Source organism: Parasteatoda tepidariorum, chromosome 7 (assembly GCF_982258835.1).
Source record: "Parasteatoda tepidariorum strain Cologne lab strain chromosome 7, Ptep-v5.0, whole genome shotgun sequence".
Lineage (NCBI taxonomy): Eukaryota > Metazoa > Arthropoda > Arachnida > Araneae > Theridiidae > Parasteatoda > Parasteatoda tepidariorum.
In genome coordinates, this window is record NC_141761.1 from 111,858,781 (window position 1) to 111,877,299 (window position 18,519).

An 18,519-nucleotide genomic window follows, 5' to 3' on the forward strand; every position below is an offset into this window, starting at 1 on the left:
CCCGGCGGGCTCTTTGAGCTAACAGGGCCGGAACCCCAGGTGCGGAGACCGCTTGTTCTGCCGTCATGGAACATTACGGCAATAGGCCCTGCTATAGTCTTTCTATTGACAGGTAATCCCCCTATCTCTGTTAGGGGTAGAGGAGTAGTGGGTACTTGAAAAAAGAAACGTGCCCAGGCTTGTTCTTGTCTCCAATATGTCCGCTGTCTATCAAATTGACAAGAGAAAGCGTTTCACCGGGGCGATGCAGGGGCTTAAGGATTGTAAAGGGGCTTTATTCCAGGGAGGAAGATATATCGTAGATACCTTACTCGGGATTTAGAAAACTAGTAAGATATATATAAAAAATACCATTCATATGTGAAAGGTGTATCTCTAAAAGTTTTGGAAAGGAGTAAAGAAAAAATATTACAAGTATAAAGTGCGAAAAGAAGAGGAGGCTTAAGTAGACAGAGCCAATATTCTACTTTTGTGTTCAACATAAGCATTTTATATTTTATAGAAAAGTTTTTGTTCGCCATTGAAGAAATTACTTCTTTCTTGGACTTTACTTGGTACAAGTTCTCTTTATCAGCAGAAAAATAAAGTTTTATTACTGAAATTCAGTGAGCGTAAAATTTCATTTGCATTGAAGCATTTTAATCTCATCCATATTTTGAATTGATAATTAAATATGTTAGATATTTTTTAATTTTTACATCATTTTTTTAAAAATTAATTTTGATGATTACTTGACTTCTCACCTTGTTTTGCCATTGAAAAAAGTTACTATAAGATAATGTCCCTGACCCACAGTGGGCTGTTTCGAAAATGATTTACTGATAGTATATTTAAAGGTTTAATTTAGCAAAATAATTTTAAACGATTACTAACATTTCCCTTTCCTGAAATGCAACACTATCACCTTAAAATAATGTATTCGAGGACTGAGGGGTCGGAGAAAGTATTTTGAACTATTGGTTACTTGTATCGAACAAAAAAACATTTTGCATGTTTAAAGGACTGTTGATTCAAACTTTGGTCAGCGAAGTATTTTAAACCCATATTGTATACTTAAGTAGCGCTTATTGCAGGAGTAAAAGGAGTTTTCTCTTTACATTGCACGTTTTCTTTAGCACTGTTAAAGGACTGTTGATTCGAACGTTTGGTGATCGAAGTATTTCAAACTCAAATTGTATAATTTAGTGACGTTTATTGCAGAAGTTAAGATTTTTCCTTTATTTATTATTTATTTTACAGCCTACTCTTTTAATTCATTTGCCGTCATTTCTTTTAACGGAGGAATTTCTAGGACATAATTTTTGATCAAAAAACTTTTATGTCTTTATGTAACTATTATTATATAAAATCGAAATATTTACTAGTTATATTACAAAAAAAAGTTGTAGGTGATACCGGTCCGTCAGAATAAAGAAAGAAAAAGTATACTTTTTTTTTAAAAAAAACGGCTCTTCGTAGAGCGTTTTACTGCAGATTTGTATGCTTTGGAAAAAATAATTTTAACTATTCTCTAATTCTATAATCAATTATCTTTTAGAAGAGTAAGATACATTTAATTGCCTCACTGAAAAAAAATACTTATTTTTCTACTGCCTTACCCTAATTTGTTAAAAGTATTTTGTTTCTGTTAAATTTCAAATTCTTAACTTATTCCACTCCTTCCTTCTTTAAAGGAAAAAAAAACATTTTCTTCGAATAAGTAGACTATATCTTCTTTCAATAAAAAATAAGCCTTATTCAAATGGCTAAGCGAAAAATACTGTTAATAACTCTTTTTAAATAAATTAATAAATTCTAACAAACAATTGTTGATCAAGCAAGTCTCTGAAAAATACAATGACTACTTTGTTTAATATAAAGGGAAGATGAGAATTTACCATAATAAAATATTAAGCATTCATGCAATTAGAGGTAATAATAAGAGAAATAAGTATTAATTTATCAATAAATGTAAACTAATGCAATCGTAATAGCAATACAATTTATTCATCAGTCAGAAATCTAAGGCTTTGAACTATCTGACTCAACAATTCATTTTGGCTTCTCTTAATTTAATTACTTTAATGTCTCCCGGAGCTCTTTTTTTTCTACATCATTAACAAGATCAGCGTTTGCACACAACACAATATTAATATACATCAGTATAATTGAATATCAAATGCTTTACTGAAATCTTATCGCAAAAAGTAAAAAGAGATATAAAATTATTTAAGGAAGATTCCAAGACTTCCTGATTACGGAAACATCTTTATTAAAGAGAAGACTGAGAAAATTATCGAAACTTAGAGATTTGAACAAAGCCGCCGTCTTTACTTCTCTTATCTTATTCCAAAGCAGTTATAAAAAGAATCCAGCTACTTAGAGACTTAATCGTCTCCTAATGCCGCAATTAGTGAAGTGGATTAATTAAGGTGTTCTTTAATTGCCCTTTTGCAGGGGAAATCAATGGCTGTCTAGATTTGTGTTCTCTAAAATTTCAAGAACTCCCCTTCGAGAAAGATGTAATTATACGAGTAATTATTTGTACTCTAGTTCAAAGCATTCGAAATCTAAATGAAGTGGAAAATATATTAGAATTATTAACTTATTGGAGAATTTAATGCTATTAAATGGTTTTAAATTTTCAAATTAGGTACATTGGTTTAGGTTTGAATACTCGGTCTCTAATTATTATTAAATTAACATGATTTTCAACGCAAGGTAACAAATTAAGTACCAGACTTCTTTTTTTTTTTTTACTGTCTAGCATATAATTTACGTACGCTTTGAAAATGCTCAGAAATTTTATTTTAAGACTACAGTAGAATACTACCTGAGATATTTCTGGTATTTTTATGTTGAAATATTTTAATTTGTCTCTAGTTTTTGTTTTTGATGATGGACGGGCATCTTACACAAATTCAGTTTTCTATGTTATCACATTTCGATTATAGACGTTTTTTATAATCCATTGGCAAAATGGGCCTTGGTTTGGATTTCATGGCGCCCTCACTTTTCAACTACAATAATCAAGAGTATTAGCATTCAGTTGCTATGGCGACGGCTGCTGTTTGATAATTTTTTTAGAATTCTTTTTTTCACTTTTAATTTTGTTATGCATTAAGTTGATGAGTTTATTTTTGAGATATGGGACCAGAGAGATCCCATAAATACTTATTGAGTTGTGAATAAAAGAGAATTTCATCATTTGTGCGATATTTTTGCTTTTATTGTTTAAATTAAGAATCAGAAATTCTAATCAGCAGTTCAAACAGGATCGTTTTCAATACTAATTGAGATGAATATCACACATAAAGAGGGTCCAAACAGATTGACATGATCCCAAAAGTTAGAGTTGAAGCAAGGAAAAAAAACGATGCCTAAGGCCTGAACTTACCGAGGTTGAAAAAGCCAAAGAGCATAGACGGGAATACCTTAAGCGTTACACACAAACAGAAAAACCAAAGGATTCCGTTCGCAAACGCAAGCATGAAGCCGGTCCTAAAGAAAGTGGTTGAAAGAATTGAACCCTACTGAAGAGCGAATGGTGACTCTCCGAACCCCTTTCATGCAAATGCGAGAACTGGGTGTTGATCATCAGTTAAGGATAAAAGGATCCATTGTCAACGTACCCAATAACTTGCACAAGACCGCAGACTGTCTTCCACACAATATAAAAGATTCATTCCCTATTCCTGTAAAATTGGTAAAAAGCCGAGCTTTCAAATCATATTTCATATATAAACTTGTGAATCCAAAGCGGGTGTATGATGCAGCTTACAATCTCCATCAAGCACCATTGTACCAATCCGAAAATTTTAATATTGATCTCGATTGGCTGTTCAATGTCTTATTCAGTCATCCAAAGAATTTACACAGAATGTATCTGAGCTGCATTTAAACATGTCTGCGAAATTGTGTATCTAGCAGTTCAGAATTAAAAGTTAAAGCTGTCCAAGATGAAGATGAAAAAACTCCAAATGGTTTATTTTCAAAAAAAAAAAAAAAAATTAGACAACAACCATTTTGCCAATGAGCAACCTGTGATCGCAGCTTCTTTATTTTGTAGTGAATTGTATTTTTTTAAATTTATTCCTTTTCTTTTTTTTTTATTTATTTCAAAGCACTTTTAAAATAATCCAGCCATTTAAAGATTCCTTAATTGCTACTTTGTGCGTTAAATCAATGGTTGGCTTAGAGTAAGGTATATTTAAATCGTTAAATTTTAAATTTTCACTATATATTATTCTAATATATTGATTTGGAATAAATTATATATTAATATCGGATAAATAATATGCAGATTTAGTTTTGAATATTTTTACTCTCTGTTGTTATAATTAAAATGATATAATTTTTCCCCAAGCAAAAAAGATTAATTTATGTTTGAAAATAGTTTTTATACAATTAAAATAATACTAAACATTTAATATGATTTAAATAATCCTTAAAATTTTCTACTTTTTTTTGGAGGAGGGATCGTATTTAAGAAGAAATGTAATTAAGATGTATTATTACAAAAATGTTTTGGACACTTAAATTTCAGTACAGTTATCGAATCAAGGTTTTCAAAACTGTTTCATGTTGTTTTGAGACAATCATATTTAAGCAATATTTCTATTTGCTTATGCTTTCAAAATTGTTACAAAATACTTTTGGGAAAAAGGGTTTTTTAATAGAAAAATAAAACAGTTCTGGAGCATTTACTTTGAAATGCTACATTTAATTGGCACTTTTAATTTTTGTTGAAATACGATGATGCACAGAAAATACGTGCTTATTTCAGTTAAAATGGCTCAACTTTATCAGGTGGTGTATATATATATATATATACAGGGTGTCTCAGTTAAGCGTTTCAGAACTTCTAAGAGGGGTAGGGGGCATCCTGACGACTCAAAATCATATAGCAATGTGGGGTCGGAAATGCTTTCCTGAAGAGGTGGCGTACACAGAAGCACCATAAAGAAAAGAGACCGTAAGTGAAAAATCGCTATAATAATACATTGAAAAAATCATATGGTACATGGGCCAAAGTAAGTGTTCGAAGTTTCTGCCACCGGCTACAATGTACACCTCACATCTCCGGCGCATGGACAATCGAACATTCTGCAATACTCCAGGCATATCTTGCAGGCAGCTACTGCGATTCTTGCAACCAGCATTATCAACAGGGGCGTCATAAACCAGTGTTTTCATATGACTCCAGAAATCAGGACATGATAGGTCGGGTGACCGAGGAGGCCATATAATTTTTTCAATGTATTATTATAGCGATTTTTCACTTACGGTCTTTTTTCTTTATGGTGCTTCTGTGTACGTCACCGCTTCAGGAAAGCATTTCCGACCCCACATTGCTATATGATTTTGAGTCGTCAGGACGCCCCCTACCCCTCTTAGAAGTTCTGAAACGCTTAACTGAGACACCCTGTATATATATATATATATATATATATATATGTATGTATGTATGTATGTATGTATGTATGTATGTATGTATGTATGTATGTATGTATGTATGTATGTATGTATGTATGTATGTATGTATGTATGTATGTATGTATGTATGTATGTATGTATGTATGTATGTATGTATGTATGTATGTATGTATGTATGTATGTATGTATGTATGTATGTATGTATGTATGTATATGTATATATATATATATATATGTATGTATATATATATATATATATGTATGTATATATATATATATGTATGTATGTATATATATATATATATATATATATGTATGTATATATATATATATATATATATATGTATATATATATATATATATATATATATATATATATATATATATATATATATATATATATATATATATATATATATATTTAGTAAACACTTGATTATTCACGGGTGGATCATTCGCCCTTCAAATTTTTTTTTGCAATGATACGCAACATATCATTATGAAAAATAAATTCCTAAAGATTAAATTATTTTAGGAGTTTTGAGAACAACATACTAGCCAACATTTATGTTCGTAGAACAGGTGTTCTCATACAGCAATTATGAAAAAAAATTTTAAAGAAGAAAATGTTAGGGAAACTGCTGATAATAGATAGCAAAAGATATTAAAATATATAATTTACATTAAAAAAATAATAATGTGTGTATTTTGTCAGCGTCTTGCGGATTATGCATGAATTCGCTTAACTGCTCTAGGTGGGGCCTCTCAATTCCACGGATAATTGGCAGTCAGTTAACTGTATATATATATATATAAAATAATATATATATATATATATATATATATATATATATATATATATATATATATATATATATATATATATATATATATATATATACATATATATATATATATATATATATATATATATATATATATATATATATATATATATATGCTACTGTGAATGACCGATATTGGTAACTGTTGACAATCACATAGTCGCTTTGGTAAATGTCCGAAATATGTACTAGGTCTAGTTGAGTGCTACTGTCCGGTATGCATTTGCCCGGTATGCCGTACATAAATGTTTTTTATGGTTCAGTACCACTTCCCAGTTTGCATTTAATCCGGACTCCGAATACTTATGTTTCTCCTAATCTATTCTCAACAGATATTAAAATATCGAATAAATAAAATGATATCATAGAATTAACTAATATCAAATCGGATATAACAAATATTTCGGAAATTTATAAAAGTGACTATGTGATTGTTGGCATTCACCGGCTTAAGTCGACATTCTCCTGATTGCGGTCATTTACCGTGACAAATATATAATATAATCAAGTATGATTTTGTTGCTTTCGTTTGATTTAAGACTCCAATCTTTATCAATATTTTTACTTAAACACGAAACTACATCGATTATCCTAATTTTCGGAGTACTTTTTTCTTATTAACACTTTGACTGTCTTAAAAATCATCGGTGACTGACACGGAACTTTCCGTTTGGACTACGATAGTCATCGGTGATTGACACTGAAGTCATAGGTGAAAGACAGTATAAAATATGTTATAAAACTATAAAAAAAACACATTGTTTTAGGTTATTAATGAAAATTTATTTAAAATTTAATAAATTTTTATTTTTTACAAACTAAATTTTTATTTAGTTAACTCAGTCAATAACGCGCTTTCCATTGTTGTACCACAATACGAGCGTGTCTGAGAAAGCACTGGGATTTCCTTCCTCACGAGTACGCGTTTTGTTCGACGAGTTATTATTAAGATGCAAATAAAATGAAACATTTAATGGATATTTTGTATGTTTGCTTTGCTGCTACATCTCGTGTAAACCAAAAATTGCATCGAAAGGATTTTATTTTGTTTTCAGTTGTAAATCTAACCACTTGAATTTTATTAACTGACTTTTTTAAGTTCTTTGCCTTTTAACTGTGATGGCATTTTTATCTTTTAGCAAACTTTTATTGTTTTAAAATATCGATTGCATTTTTCTTAATTGTTACTGACCCAAAATTAACTCCGTTCCCCGTGTGATTTGCTGCTGAATCGTCGTAGGAAATAAAACCTTTTTTTTGTAACCTTCTTTTAAGCTTCCTTTTTTGTGTTTCTCACCACTGAGTGTCTCAGACGGGAATCGATATACTTGAAGATATAAAGGAAACTCTTAGTGAAATATTCGTGAGATCGTGTGTTCGAATCCCAACGGCCGAAGATTGTGACTATATTGAATGGTGATTGGTACACGTTAAATCTGTAGGAGTCATAAGGACCTCCAAGTTCCGGTAACAAATCAATACCTCTGGGGGTTCTGAATTGGAGATGGATCGTTCTCTAGTTCAGGTCGAAATTTTGATCTGTAAATGAATGAATGAAGTACGAATGAGTCCTTCTTGTAAAACGGGCAGTGACGTGTGTGCGGTTGAAACTTGGCCGTAGATGGTGCCACTGAAAAACAAGAAGCCCACGCTCTACTTTAAAAATTCTGTCTGATTTCTCCTAGCAGTCTTGCTGATATTGACAAGGGACATAAGTAAAAAATCATGCAACTGTGAAACAATAACAAGTATTTAATTTTTTTTAACCTTTTAATATCTAACTTCAATAGCCATATACTTTGTAATTTATTATAATTTCATCATACATGTCAACTGATTTGTCCCAATGAGATAAGCAAAAAATTCTTAGTTTCGAAAAATTTTCTAAGAAGTAATGAAAATATTTTTTTCATTTGAATAAAGAAATAATTTTTTTTATATGCAAGGAAAAAAAAATGCCTCTGAATTGCAAAACATTTATCAGTAATTAGGGATCATGCAATTGATCTTAAGATTCAAAGCCTATTAAAATAATAGAAATTGAAATATTTTCCAAGGTTTCCATTAGTTAGTCGTTATTTCTTCGTCGAAACAGAAATGAAATGTCCTTTAATCATTCTAATTGCATTTGTTTCATAGATTGACGTATTAATATGGATCTTTTTTTCCTCTTATGAACATTTTGTATAATCATATAGATATTTCAAAATAAAGACAGCGACTTCCTAAACATGTTTTTTTTTCATTTATTTTTAATACATAATTACAGCAGTCTATTAATTTATTTTTGATTTTTTTTTACAATGATATGTTCCTGAAAAAAATGTCCACGCATTTCTCATATAAATACAACACGGTTCTGATATGTACATCACTTGGGTAAGAGCAGTCTTTTGTTTTTGTAGCTACAACTTGTAATATATATCCTATATAATCTGCGTTGTTTTAATAGATCACTTTCAAGTTGTCAAGACTCGAGACAGATACGTTGAATCATTTCACTATTTGCACTATAGGGGAACTCATGTGCAAGAAAACTGAATTCTGTCGAAACAGCTGAAGGGCTACTCAACTCCAATGAAAACGTTTTACCTGAAATAAACAATATTTTTATGCTGATAAATCTTTGGAAAAACAACAGATATATCGACGGAAATTTCATAAACATGCTCTTTTAATCGATGTTCTTTTCAAAAGTCTGACTCCCTTTTTTTTTTTTTTTTATGTATTTTCAATTTCATCTTTTTTTTCCAAGTCCATATTTAAAGTATTTAAACCAGGGTTTACTAAATGAGGGCCCATCAGTTAAATCGGATATTACGTAATTTTTATGAACTTTATTTTATTACCTTTTTAGGTACTCGCTTAATTTTAACATTACCGATTGAGGATTTTAAACCATGGATAACTAAACTTTAGAGTATCAGTTAGCTCTGATATTAAGGTATTTTATGCTAACTCTGTTTTATTTCCTTTATTGATCCTTGTTTAATATTAACTCTGCTTGTCTCCCCATGATCTGACTTTGGTTCGAATAACAGCGATGGCCGGTCTATAGGAACTCCGCACATGCACCGATCACAGTGCTGATGTTAAATATCCTCAGTGGTATACGGATCATGGGTTAGAGTCCCCTTTCCGACAAGATAACCTTGCGAGGTTTTCCTCGCTATGTAAAGCAAATACTGGTTATAGTTCCATCAAAAAGTCCTCCACGAAGGCAAGTTTCTACCAATGCTTGTTCCAGTAGTTTCTTTGTCTTTTTTATTGGGTTCAAAAGGGCATGGCTACGGAGTTGAACATTAGTAGTCGTAAGCTCAAGATTGGATATGCTGATCAACGACTGTTTTAGGTACTATATTTTGACAATTTTTTGGTCTGAGGCGGACAATTTAGTATTTTCGTTATTATTTATAATTGTTTCAGTATTAAATAATCTTTTAATTTGTCTCTTACTTTTTTTATGGTATCTTAAGCAGTTGATTCATATATTTGAATTATTTGAAGAAATTGAATAAAAAAAAAACGTGTTTTCTTTCAACGGAGTTTCATGATGTTCTTAGGAGGAATTTTCAGTTGTAAGCAATAATCACATTGTTTTTTGTTGATACTTATGATACTGTGAATTAACTAGGAATTAGTTAAAAAGGGGAAACATTGTTATAATTGATGTAATAACAACCCAATATACTTAGAAAAATCTGTGTCAAAAATTATCAAAACAAGTTCTGCAATCGTAGGGATGATATATTAAACATTAATTATGAAAAAAATGTTTGTGTTTGGTTCAGTATTTACGCTCGCAATATTAAAATTCTTAAAATTAATAGTTATTGTACTTACGTTTATATTTTGTTGATGTTTCGAATGAAATTGCAACAGGAGTATTTTCTTTTAACTGAATTTTTCCGCATCTTTCATCTACACAGAATAGTAATTTACTTTTAGACCTACAGAATAAAAATATTAAGGATAAAGAAAGTAGTTTAGAACTAAAATATTTAGTTGATTCAAAATATTAAAAAAATAAAATAATTTTAAAAAATTTAAAAAACACAAAACATTTTTTATGGTTGTGTACGAAAATATTGCGCCTTACTTATGAGAATTGAGCCAATATAGTCTCAGTTATAAAGTTTACATTAATACGTGTTGCAAGACTTTCTTAAGAATTTAAAAAAAAAACAGATAAACCAAATAAACGACACAATAAGCAGCCGAATTTTCATTCGCTTTTCTTAAAAAAAATTATAAGCCTACATTTTAAACTTTCTGCCAGAGCCGCAATGGCTCAGGAAATAGAGCGTTCGCTTTAAAATGAGGTGAACCACGTTCGAATACCAGCGATGGCTGGTCGATACAAATCCATATCCGGCTTGCACCGTCTACTGGGCAGACGTGAAATATCCTCAGTGGTAGACGGATCATGGGTTAGAGTCCCTTTGCCGTCACGCTAATCTAGGGAGGTTCTCATGGTCTTCATCGCCATGTAACGCAAATGCTGGTTAATTCAATCAAAGTCCTCCACGAAGGCAAAATTTCTCTCAATACTTGATCCAGGAGTTCCCTTGTCTTCTGGATTGGGTTCAAAATTACAAAGCTACGGAGTTGAACTTTAGTAGTCGTAAACCCGAAAATTGGGTCTGCTGTTCAATGATAAATAAAAAAAAGTTTTAAAAAAAATCTGCAAGACTTTCTGCAGACCTTAAAGAAAAAAGCTAAAATGTTGGAGTTTCTCGAACAAGAATATCAAGATCAAACAAATCGCCAAATTTTCAAACGGTTCTCTTTAAAAAAATTTATAAACCTATATTTCAAACTTTATATAAAATTAACATAGAAGCTAGAAAAGTATCTGAAACTATATCAATTGATACTTATAAGTTACACGGAATATTTTATCTCTTTTTTTTCGTGCAAATTCAAAAAAAATAATATTGTTTTTAAAAACGTTTTAAATTTTTTTTAAAACTATTTTATTGAATACTGCTTTGTTTCAGAATTCGGTAACTCGTTAAAAAATGCGCTTTATTTTTTTCTAATATTTATTTATTTCTGTCTTGCTAATATTTATTGCCCCTCCCTGTGATTTTACGTTATTAGATTAAACAAAACACTTTTTAAGAAGTTCATCCCAGCAAAAAAAAAAAAATTAATAATAATAATAATGAGCGAAATAATCATAATCATTTGGCATAATGCTGTTGCTGGAGGTAAATTTAAGATAGTCAAAACTTTTGCCAATAAAATTGCTACTTATCTCTTAAGATGGACAGTAATAAACAGAAGAAATTACCGCAATACCAGCAGTATTCATAACCTAAATTAATTGAGAGCCATTGGCGTTTGAATGAACCGTAAATAATTAACCATACGCTTATTAACGCCAATGATCCTCAACAGAAACTCCTAAACAGAATCTTCTGCAGTTTTAATTATAACAATGACTAATGCGACTAATGCTAAATCAATACGATAAATTTATTTTTCAAACACCTCTCCTGCACGAAATAATAAAAAACTTTTAACTATTTTTTGGATCTGGAGCTAAAATTACTCATTGTAGCCCCGTGCCAATTTCAAGACCCTGGCGCTTTTAGCCTTGGAGTAACAACAATGAGTATTAAATATAAAAGAAAAATTAAAAATATAAACGAAAATCATACACGATATACTATATTTATTGGAAAACAATACAATTTTAAAATGCAAAACTCTTGATATTTATTTTTTAAATTATACATACACTGGTTTTCAAACGTTAAGCCTACTTGTAATCGTTCCTTTTTTAAAGTTAAGCCTTCTTTTACTAAGCCTACTTTTATATATGCGTTAAAATACGCTAAGCTATCGGACACCAGTGCCATCGCGTATAACAAAGAGAAAAGTTTTATTGGAACATTTTTTTTTACTTTTTACTGTAAATCACGAAAACTTAAAAAATACATAAAAGAAAGCTATTGTTTTTAAGTGAACTCAGAAGTTCATATCATGCAAAGGATGCTTTTAGGTGTTACCCTTCAGACCGAAAAAAATTATTTTTCTTTCTCAGTTTTAATCTACCGTCTATCTTAAATTTAACTTATCTATTCAGTAACTAATGGATATTTTTGAATAATTTTTGTTTCATTTTAATCATTGAAAAATGATTAAAATTCTGATCTTAATTACAGAATTTTAAATTCTTTTCAAATTAAATTTCAACTTTAAAAGACTTAAGACTTTGAGAAGGTTTTAAAAATTCCTACATCCTTAAACTTTAAAATTCAGTATCCAAATTTACTAAAGTACATTTTTAAACAAAATTACAAAACAAGAATTTTACAGAACAAAAATTATTTATAAATATGAACTAGCTACTGATTAAATCAAGAAATTACGAAACGTAATTCTCCGTGAGTTCAATACCCTATTCATGTCAAAAAAGGAACCTTCATCTTGCTAAACTAAGAGAATTCCTTGAACTTTTAAATTTTAAATGGAAAGTTCAGGAGCTGAAAAAATTATGAAGAATTATGCCAGAGATACAATATTTCACTTTAAAGAAAAGCTCAAATTTTATAAAACTTACATAAAGCCATTTTTTTAATTGCACCAGTAAACATTTAATGGTTTTCAAAAAAAAAATAATCTCTATTTGGTCAAAAGCATCCTAACGTAGCTCTACAGACTTCCTAAGGCATACACTTAAAGTCCCTGGCCATATTATTCGACGCACTGTAAGATTCTGGGCAAAATCTTAATGATCAGGTGATACCATAAAGCTTTATTGTTTTTAGGCGACTGAAACAGGTTTGCACTTATTTACGTTCGGATACCAATTGGTTAAATTAGGCGATATCGAATATAAATTCGACGATTGGACAAATTAAACGATATATTATATAATTATGGAATAATTATTAGATCAGGTATTACATTATTATACTGTAATAATTAGATCAGATTATTAGAAGCGCTGTAGTTTTTTTTATAGTGACATGTTTTGCACGAGTTTATAGGCAATACCTTTATATCAAAACATACATGTAATGGGTTTTTATTCAGGAGATTTTTATATACTTCCTATTTGTATTTATTTTTAACGTATTGCATTACAATGTTAAACAATTGATACACGAACGTAAACAAGAGCAAAAAGGTTTCAACCGCGTAAAAACAATAAAGCTGTATAGAGTATCACCTGATAATTAAGATTTTACATAGAATATTACAATGCGTCTAATAATTTGCCACAGACTCCATATGATATTGGTCTCCTTTTGCATCGTTGTCAGTCTACACTTGTCTGAGATGTCTTTCCACCAGTTATTGACCAATGACCTCTGCTGAAGTGAATGTTGGCACTGAAGATGGTCGGTATTCTGGCTCTAATTCCTCTCAATCTCAATAATCTGGGTTCTAATTGATCTCAAAGGTTAAAACAATAAAACAACTTGATTAAAGCGCAAATGAAAGTACAGAAATAGACACACTTAGTATGTCAAAGCCGAGGTGGCTCAGGGAACAGAGAGCTCGACTTCCATTGTGGTAACTTGGGTTCGAATCCCAGCGATACGAATTTTGAACCCCACTTGAATAGACCAAAGTGCTCACGTAAATTATACCCTGTGGTTGACGGAACATAGGTTAGAGTTCTTTTGCCGTCAGGCTAATCGTGGGGGGTTTTCGGGTTTTCCTTCCCATGTAACGCAAATGCGGGTTAGTTCCATTAAAATTTCTTAAACAAAGACAAATTTCTCCCAATACTTGAACCAGAAGTTACCTTGTCTTCAGAATTAGGTTCAAAATTGCAAAGCTACGGAGCTGAACATTGGTAGTTGTAAACTCAAAATTGAGTGAGCTATTCAACACCAGTTATAAAATGAAATACTTAGTATAACTGTTTCTATACTTAGATCAGATTATTAGACTTTTTATACTTAGATTAGATTATTTGTACTTTATCCACGCTGTTTTCATGCTTTATTCTACTTAGAAGTTATATCATATTCTTTGGACATCCTAAAGGTGTTCTATGAGATTTAGATAGGTGAATTGTGTCCAGTGCTTAAGTATATATTTCTTCAAACTAAGTCTTGATGAGTGAATTGAGTCACTATACTGCTGAAAGAGAAATAAGCCTTCCCCGGAATATTTCCATAGAGTTTGGACAACAGTATTACCCAGAATGTCCACATGTATCTTATATTTCTGATAACAGAACTAATATGCTTGAGCTATAAAAACATCCTCACATCATGATCCCTTGAATGGTTGTTCAGATACTTATGGACAAATAGTAATATATGAAGTGAATTCTATCTGCAGAAATAGAAATTGAATTTGCGAATCCATATGAATTGAATTGATGAATCCACATGAATTGAATTTTTAAATCCATACGAATTAAATTTGTGAATCCATAAGTATTGAATTTGTGAATCCATATGAATTGAATTTTTGAATCTATATGAAATGAATTTTTGAATCCATATGAATTAAATTTGTGTATCTATAGGTATTGAATTTGTGAATCCATAAGTATTGAATTTGTGAATCCATATGAATTGAATTTTTGAATCTATATGTAATGAATTTTTGAATCCATATGAATTAAATTTGTGTATCTATACGTATTGAATTTGTGAATCCATATGAATTGAATTTTTGAATCCATATGAATTGAATTGTTGAATCCACATGAATTGAATTTTTAAATCCATATGAATTAAATTTGTGAATGCATACTTATCGAATTTGTGAATCCATATAAATTGAATTTTTGAATCCATATGAATTGAATTTGTGAATCCTCTATCTCTAATAATGAGTTCTGGATTCCTTTTAATTTCCTTAAGCAAACTCCCATTGTTTTCTTAACGTAAGTGCGGATTAGTTTTATCCAAAAAGGCCCAAAGATGAGGAATAAATTTGTTCTGTATGCATATTTATTGATTCAATATACTTTTTATTATTATTTCTCAGTTTGAAGAAGCATAAAATAGTTTTTAATAAGATTTAAGCTCTTGCAATAATTATGCTTGGGAAATGATAGTATGGATAGTATTTTAAAATCAATTACTTACATTTCTAATTTTACGCCTTGTAATTTATTCATAGTTATATTTTCTGAGCTAAATATTTCTTTACGAGACTCCCCATTCATCAGCTCAATCACTACTAAAAATTCTTTTTTCTCTTTTATACTATTCTTCAGTTCTTCATCATTTTCAAAAGTAAGGAACTTAGAATAAAGTCTATTCAATTTCTCTGATATACGGATGATGAAACAAGTCTTATCAGGATCGTCTGTGCTAGAAAATATGTAAACATAAATAAAATTTTTGGTCTATAAAAAGAATAATAATAAATAATTAAATGAGTAAAATTAATAAATAAATATTTAAATAAGTAAAATTAATAAAGTAAGTAAAAAATAATTGAAATAAGCATATTAATAATATTAATGGATGGATGAAGGAAATGAGGAGGGCGATGATGAATGTAGAAAATATATAAGGCATATATAACATTTTTCAAGCAGGAAAAGAAAAATAATAAATAAATAATTAAATATAAGCAAAATTTATTAAATAAGCAAAAAATAAGTGAAATAAATATATTAATAATGATAATGAATGGATGGATGAATAGAATGAGGAGGACGATTATGAATTAGAATAAAAAATGGAATGAAATGAGATAAAGATGCTCAATACATTTCGTCAATAACTCCTTATTATTCCTTATAAAGCAAATGTATCTTGTTTTACTCCCGTCTGATCTAAATTATGTTAATGGGACTAATAGTTTCTTAGAATTATCTTTAAATTTTTTAAAATCGAATATAATATTTAGGAGGCATGATAAAATTAAGATAAATGACTGTTGCTTTATATTGGATGCAAAGTTAAAATGCGAGTAATTTTAATCTCAAGCATTTTACTGTTCTTTTAGAATATTTTTAATCTCGAATGCATACTTCATATTTCATGACTCAATCCAACTTTAGCTCAAAAACTTTTATCAAGCGCGTATATTGCAAAAATAATTAAGCACGAATGACGTATAATAGTTTTTTACGCTTCTTCTAAACGAATCATCATTAGTATCATTTCTCCATCAATTTTGCTTTTTAATCCGTAGCTCACTTTTTTTAATTTCAATTAGCAATTATTAGAAAAATTATTTGAGCATAATCCTTGGCGTTCAAAAAGGGAATAGCGATTTCTTATTTTTCTAATAAATGAATTAGAACCGTTTCTCCATTAATCTGGCTTTTAGTACAATAGCTTAATTTTTTATTTCAATTAGTGTCTATTTCCAAAATTAATTGAACATCATTGGAGCCAATAATAGTTTGGTGATTTCTTTTGCTTCTGTTTAGTATCCTTTCTTCCATTTATTCGGTTTTTAGAACAAAAGCCTTTTTTTATTTCAAGTACTTCCTAATAACAAAATTAATCAAGCAGCATCGGTGTCAAATTATATGGTGATTTTTTTATGTTTCTCTTAAAGGAATTAGCATTATTTCTCCCTTAATTTTGATTTTCATTGTATCTATATATTATATAAAATATCAAGAAATAAAATATCAAACTTGGAAGCAGTCATAAGCGAGTTTAAGAAAACACATTTCCATTTAGATATTTGTTGCATGGGCTATCCTTGTTGTGTGCCTGAATATTGAAATTTAGAAATGGTTACAAAGGAAAAAAATAAAATTCAGAGGTTGATAATTTTAGAGAAATTTGAATTGTCAATATTGGTTTCAGCTTAAAATTTTATTTTAACATCCTAATATTACTTAAATTTTAACTTTTTTTTTTATGACTATACTCAGTTTTCTTACACTTCTTTAGTTCTAATTCATTTAACATTTTCGTGGTAAAATAAAGGACTTATACCTGTGGTAATTCAGAACACTGACATTTTTAAACGTGTTCTTAAAAAAAAATGTGTAAGCTATGGGTAATTTCAAATTAATTTTAAAATGTGTATATTTAATATTTTTTGTTAAAAAAAATATTTATTTAAAATTCAGTGCAGAGAAACCAAACAAATATTTTTAATTTTAACCAAAGAAAAGTTTTATGACCTAGTTATTTAAAACTTTAGTCCTCAAAAAAGCATACAAAACTAGACGAAAGCAACGTATTCAATAAACGAGAGCCAAAGGGAACTGCTAAAGCAAATCCATGGGATGGCGAACGTAAGAGATAAGTTGGTTTTGTAAGTTAGCGATAAGCTGGTTAGCTGTTTTTTCTTTACTTAAAATTCGTTGATTATAAATTATATTCAGTTCTATCTAAATACATAGCAAAGCAAAACAAAATTAACACGTGAATTGCTTTAGGAATACTTATTTGGTAACGTAGTCCACCTATGCTACAACATTAACGTTGATCATTGAGCTTATCTGGCACAGCAAATAAAATAATAAATGCTAAACAACATGCAATAAACTCCCGTGAGTCATAAGCTAGAAAATCTAGTTTAAAGAGTAACACAAGCGCACAGACAAACAAACCAATCAGTTTATTATTATAGCTAAAAGCTCTAATAATGCCATTCCCTAAAAATAAAAATTTTTTGTTATTTAAAACCTTCATTCATACATAAAGTGCAATGACTTCACTAATAAAACAAAAATAAATCGGACGGTCAAAAAGAAATCTCAGCTTTTGGTCATTATCAGCACGTTTCACTAGGATCTCTCACTTAGAATTAATGAATGGAGAAATAAAACAATGTTTTAGAGTTAAATAAGATCAAAATACGAACTTTCACCAAAAAATCTGAATTTTTTCCCTAAAATATCACACAGAACCTTTCTTTACTAGTTTCGCTCACAATCCACTGCATTTTAAAACGTATTTTAATACAGTTTTAAGTATTATAAACCAAATTTTTTACATTAATTATTATTTATATTTTCACTTCATTAACGCAATTTTTAACAAACAACTTGCATCTAAACGTTACCACACTTTACATATTTTCTCTTTCATTTAAATGAATATAATTTCACACTATTTTTTATTCTCCCGTCGTTAATGCACAAAATAGCTTTTAAAAACTAAAATTTAATTTGTTGTTTTTCTCCAATTATTTTGCAAATAGCGAAGAGAAAAAAAGATCTATTCAACCAAAAGCTTTTTTATAGCATTAAAAATAACAAGTTTTTATAATTTTAATTAACGGCTGACTAATTTATTTGATTGAAAACGAAATCCACTTTTTTTTCTTATTTTCTCTGAAAAAATAACCGCACGTG

General features: G+C 29.6%; 1 protein-coding gene across 2 annotated transcripts in view; it reads right to left on the minus strand.

Annotated features, from left to right (window-relative positions):
- Positions 1-8,492: 8,492 nt before the first annotated feature.
- The window catches only part of LOC107442136 (agrin), a 203,133-nt gene continuing 193,106 nt past the window's right edge, over positions 8,493-18,519 (minus strand). Inside the window, exons 23-25 of one of the 2 annotated variants that reach the window (XR_011637174.2) lie at positions 15,329-15,551; positions 10,104-10,210; positions 8,493-8,852 (exon numbers count right to left, since the gene is read on the minus strand). Coding sequence is in view for 1 of the 2 variants with exons in the window: in XM_071182999.2 (XP_071039100.2) it covers positions 8,728-8,852; positions 10,104-10,210; positions 15,329-15,556 (460 nt within the window). In the remaining variant the exon portion in view is untranslated. Of the gene's footprint in view, positions 8,853-10,103; positions 10,211-15,328; positions 15,557-18,519 lie in introns of both variants that reach the window. The other variant, XM_071182999.2, reaches the window with a different exon arrangement.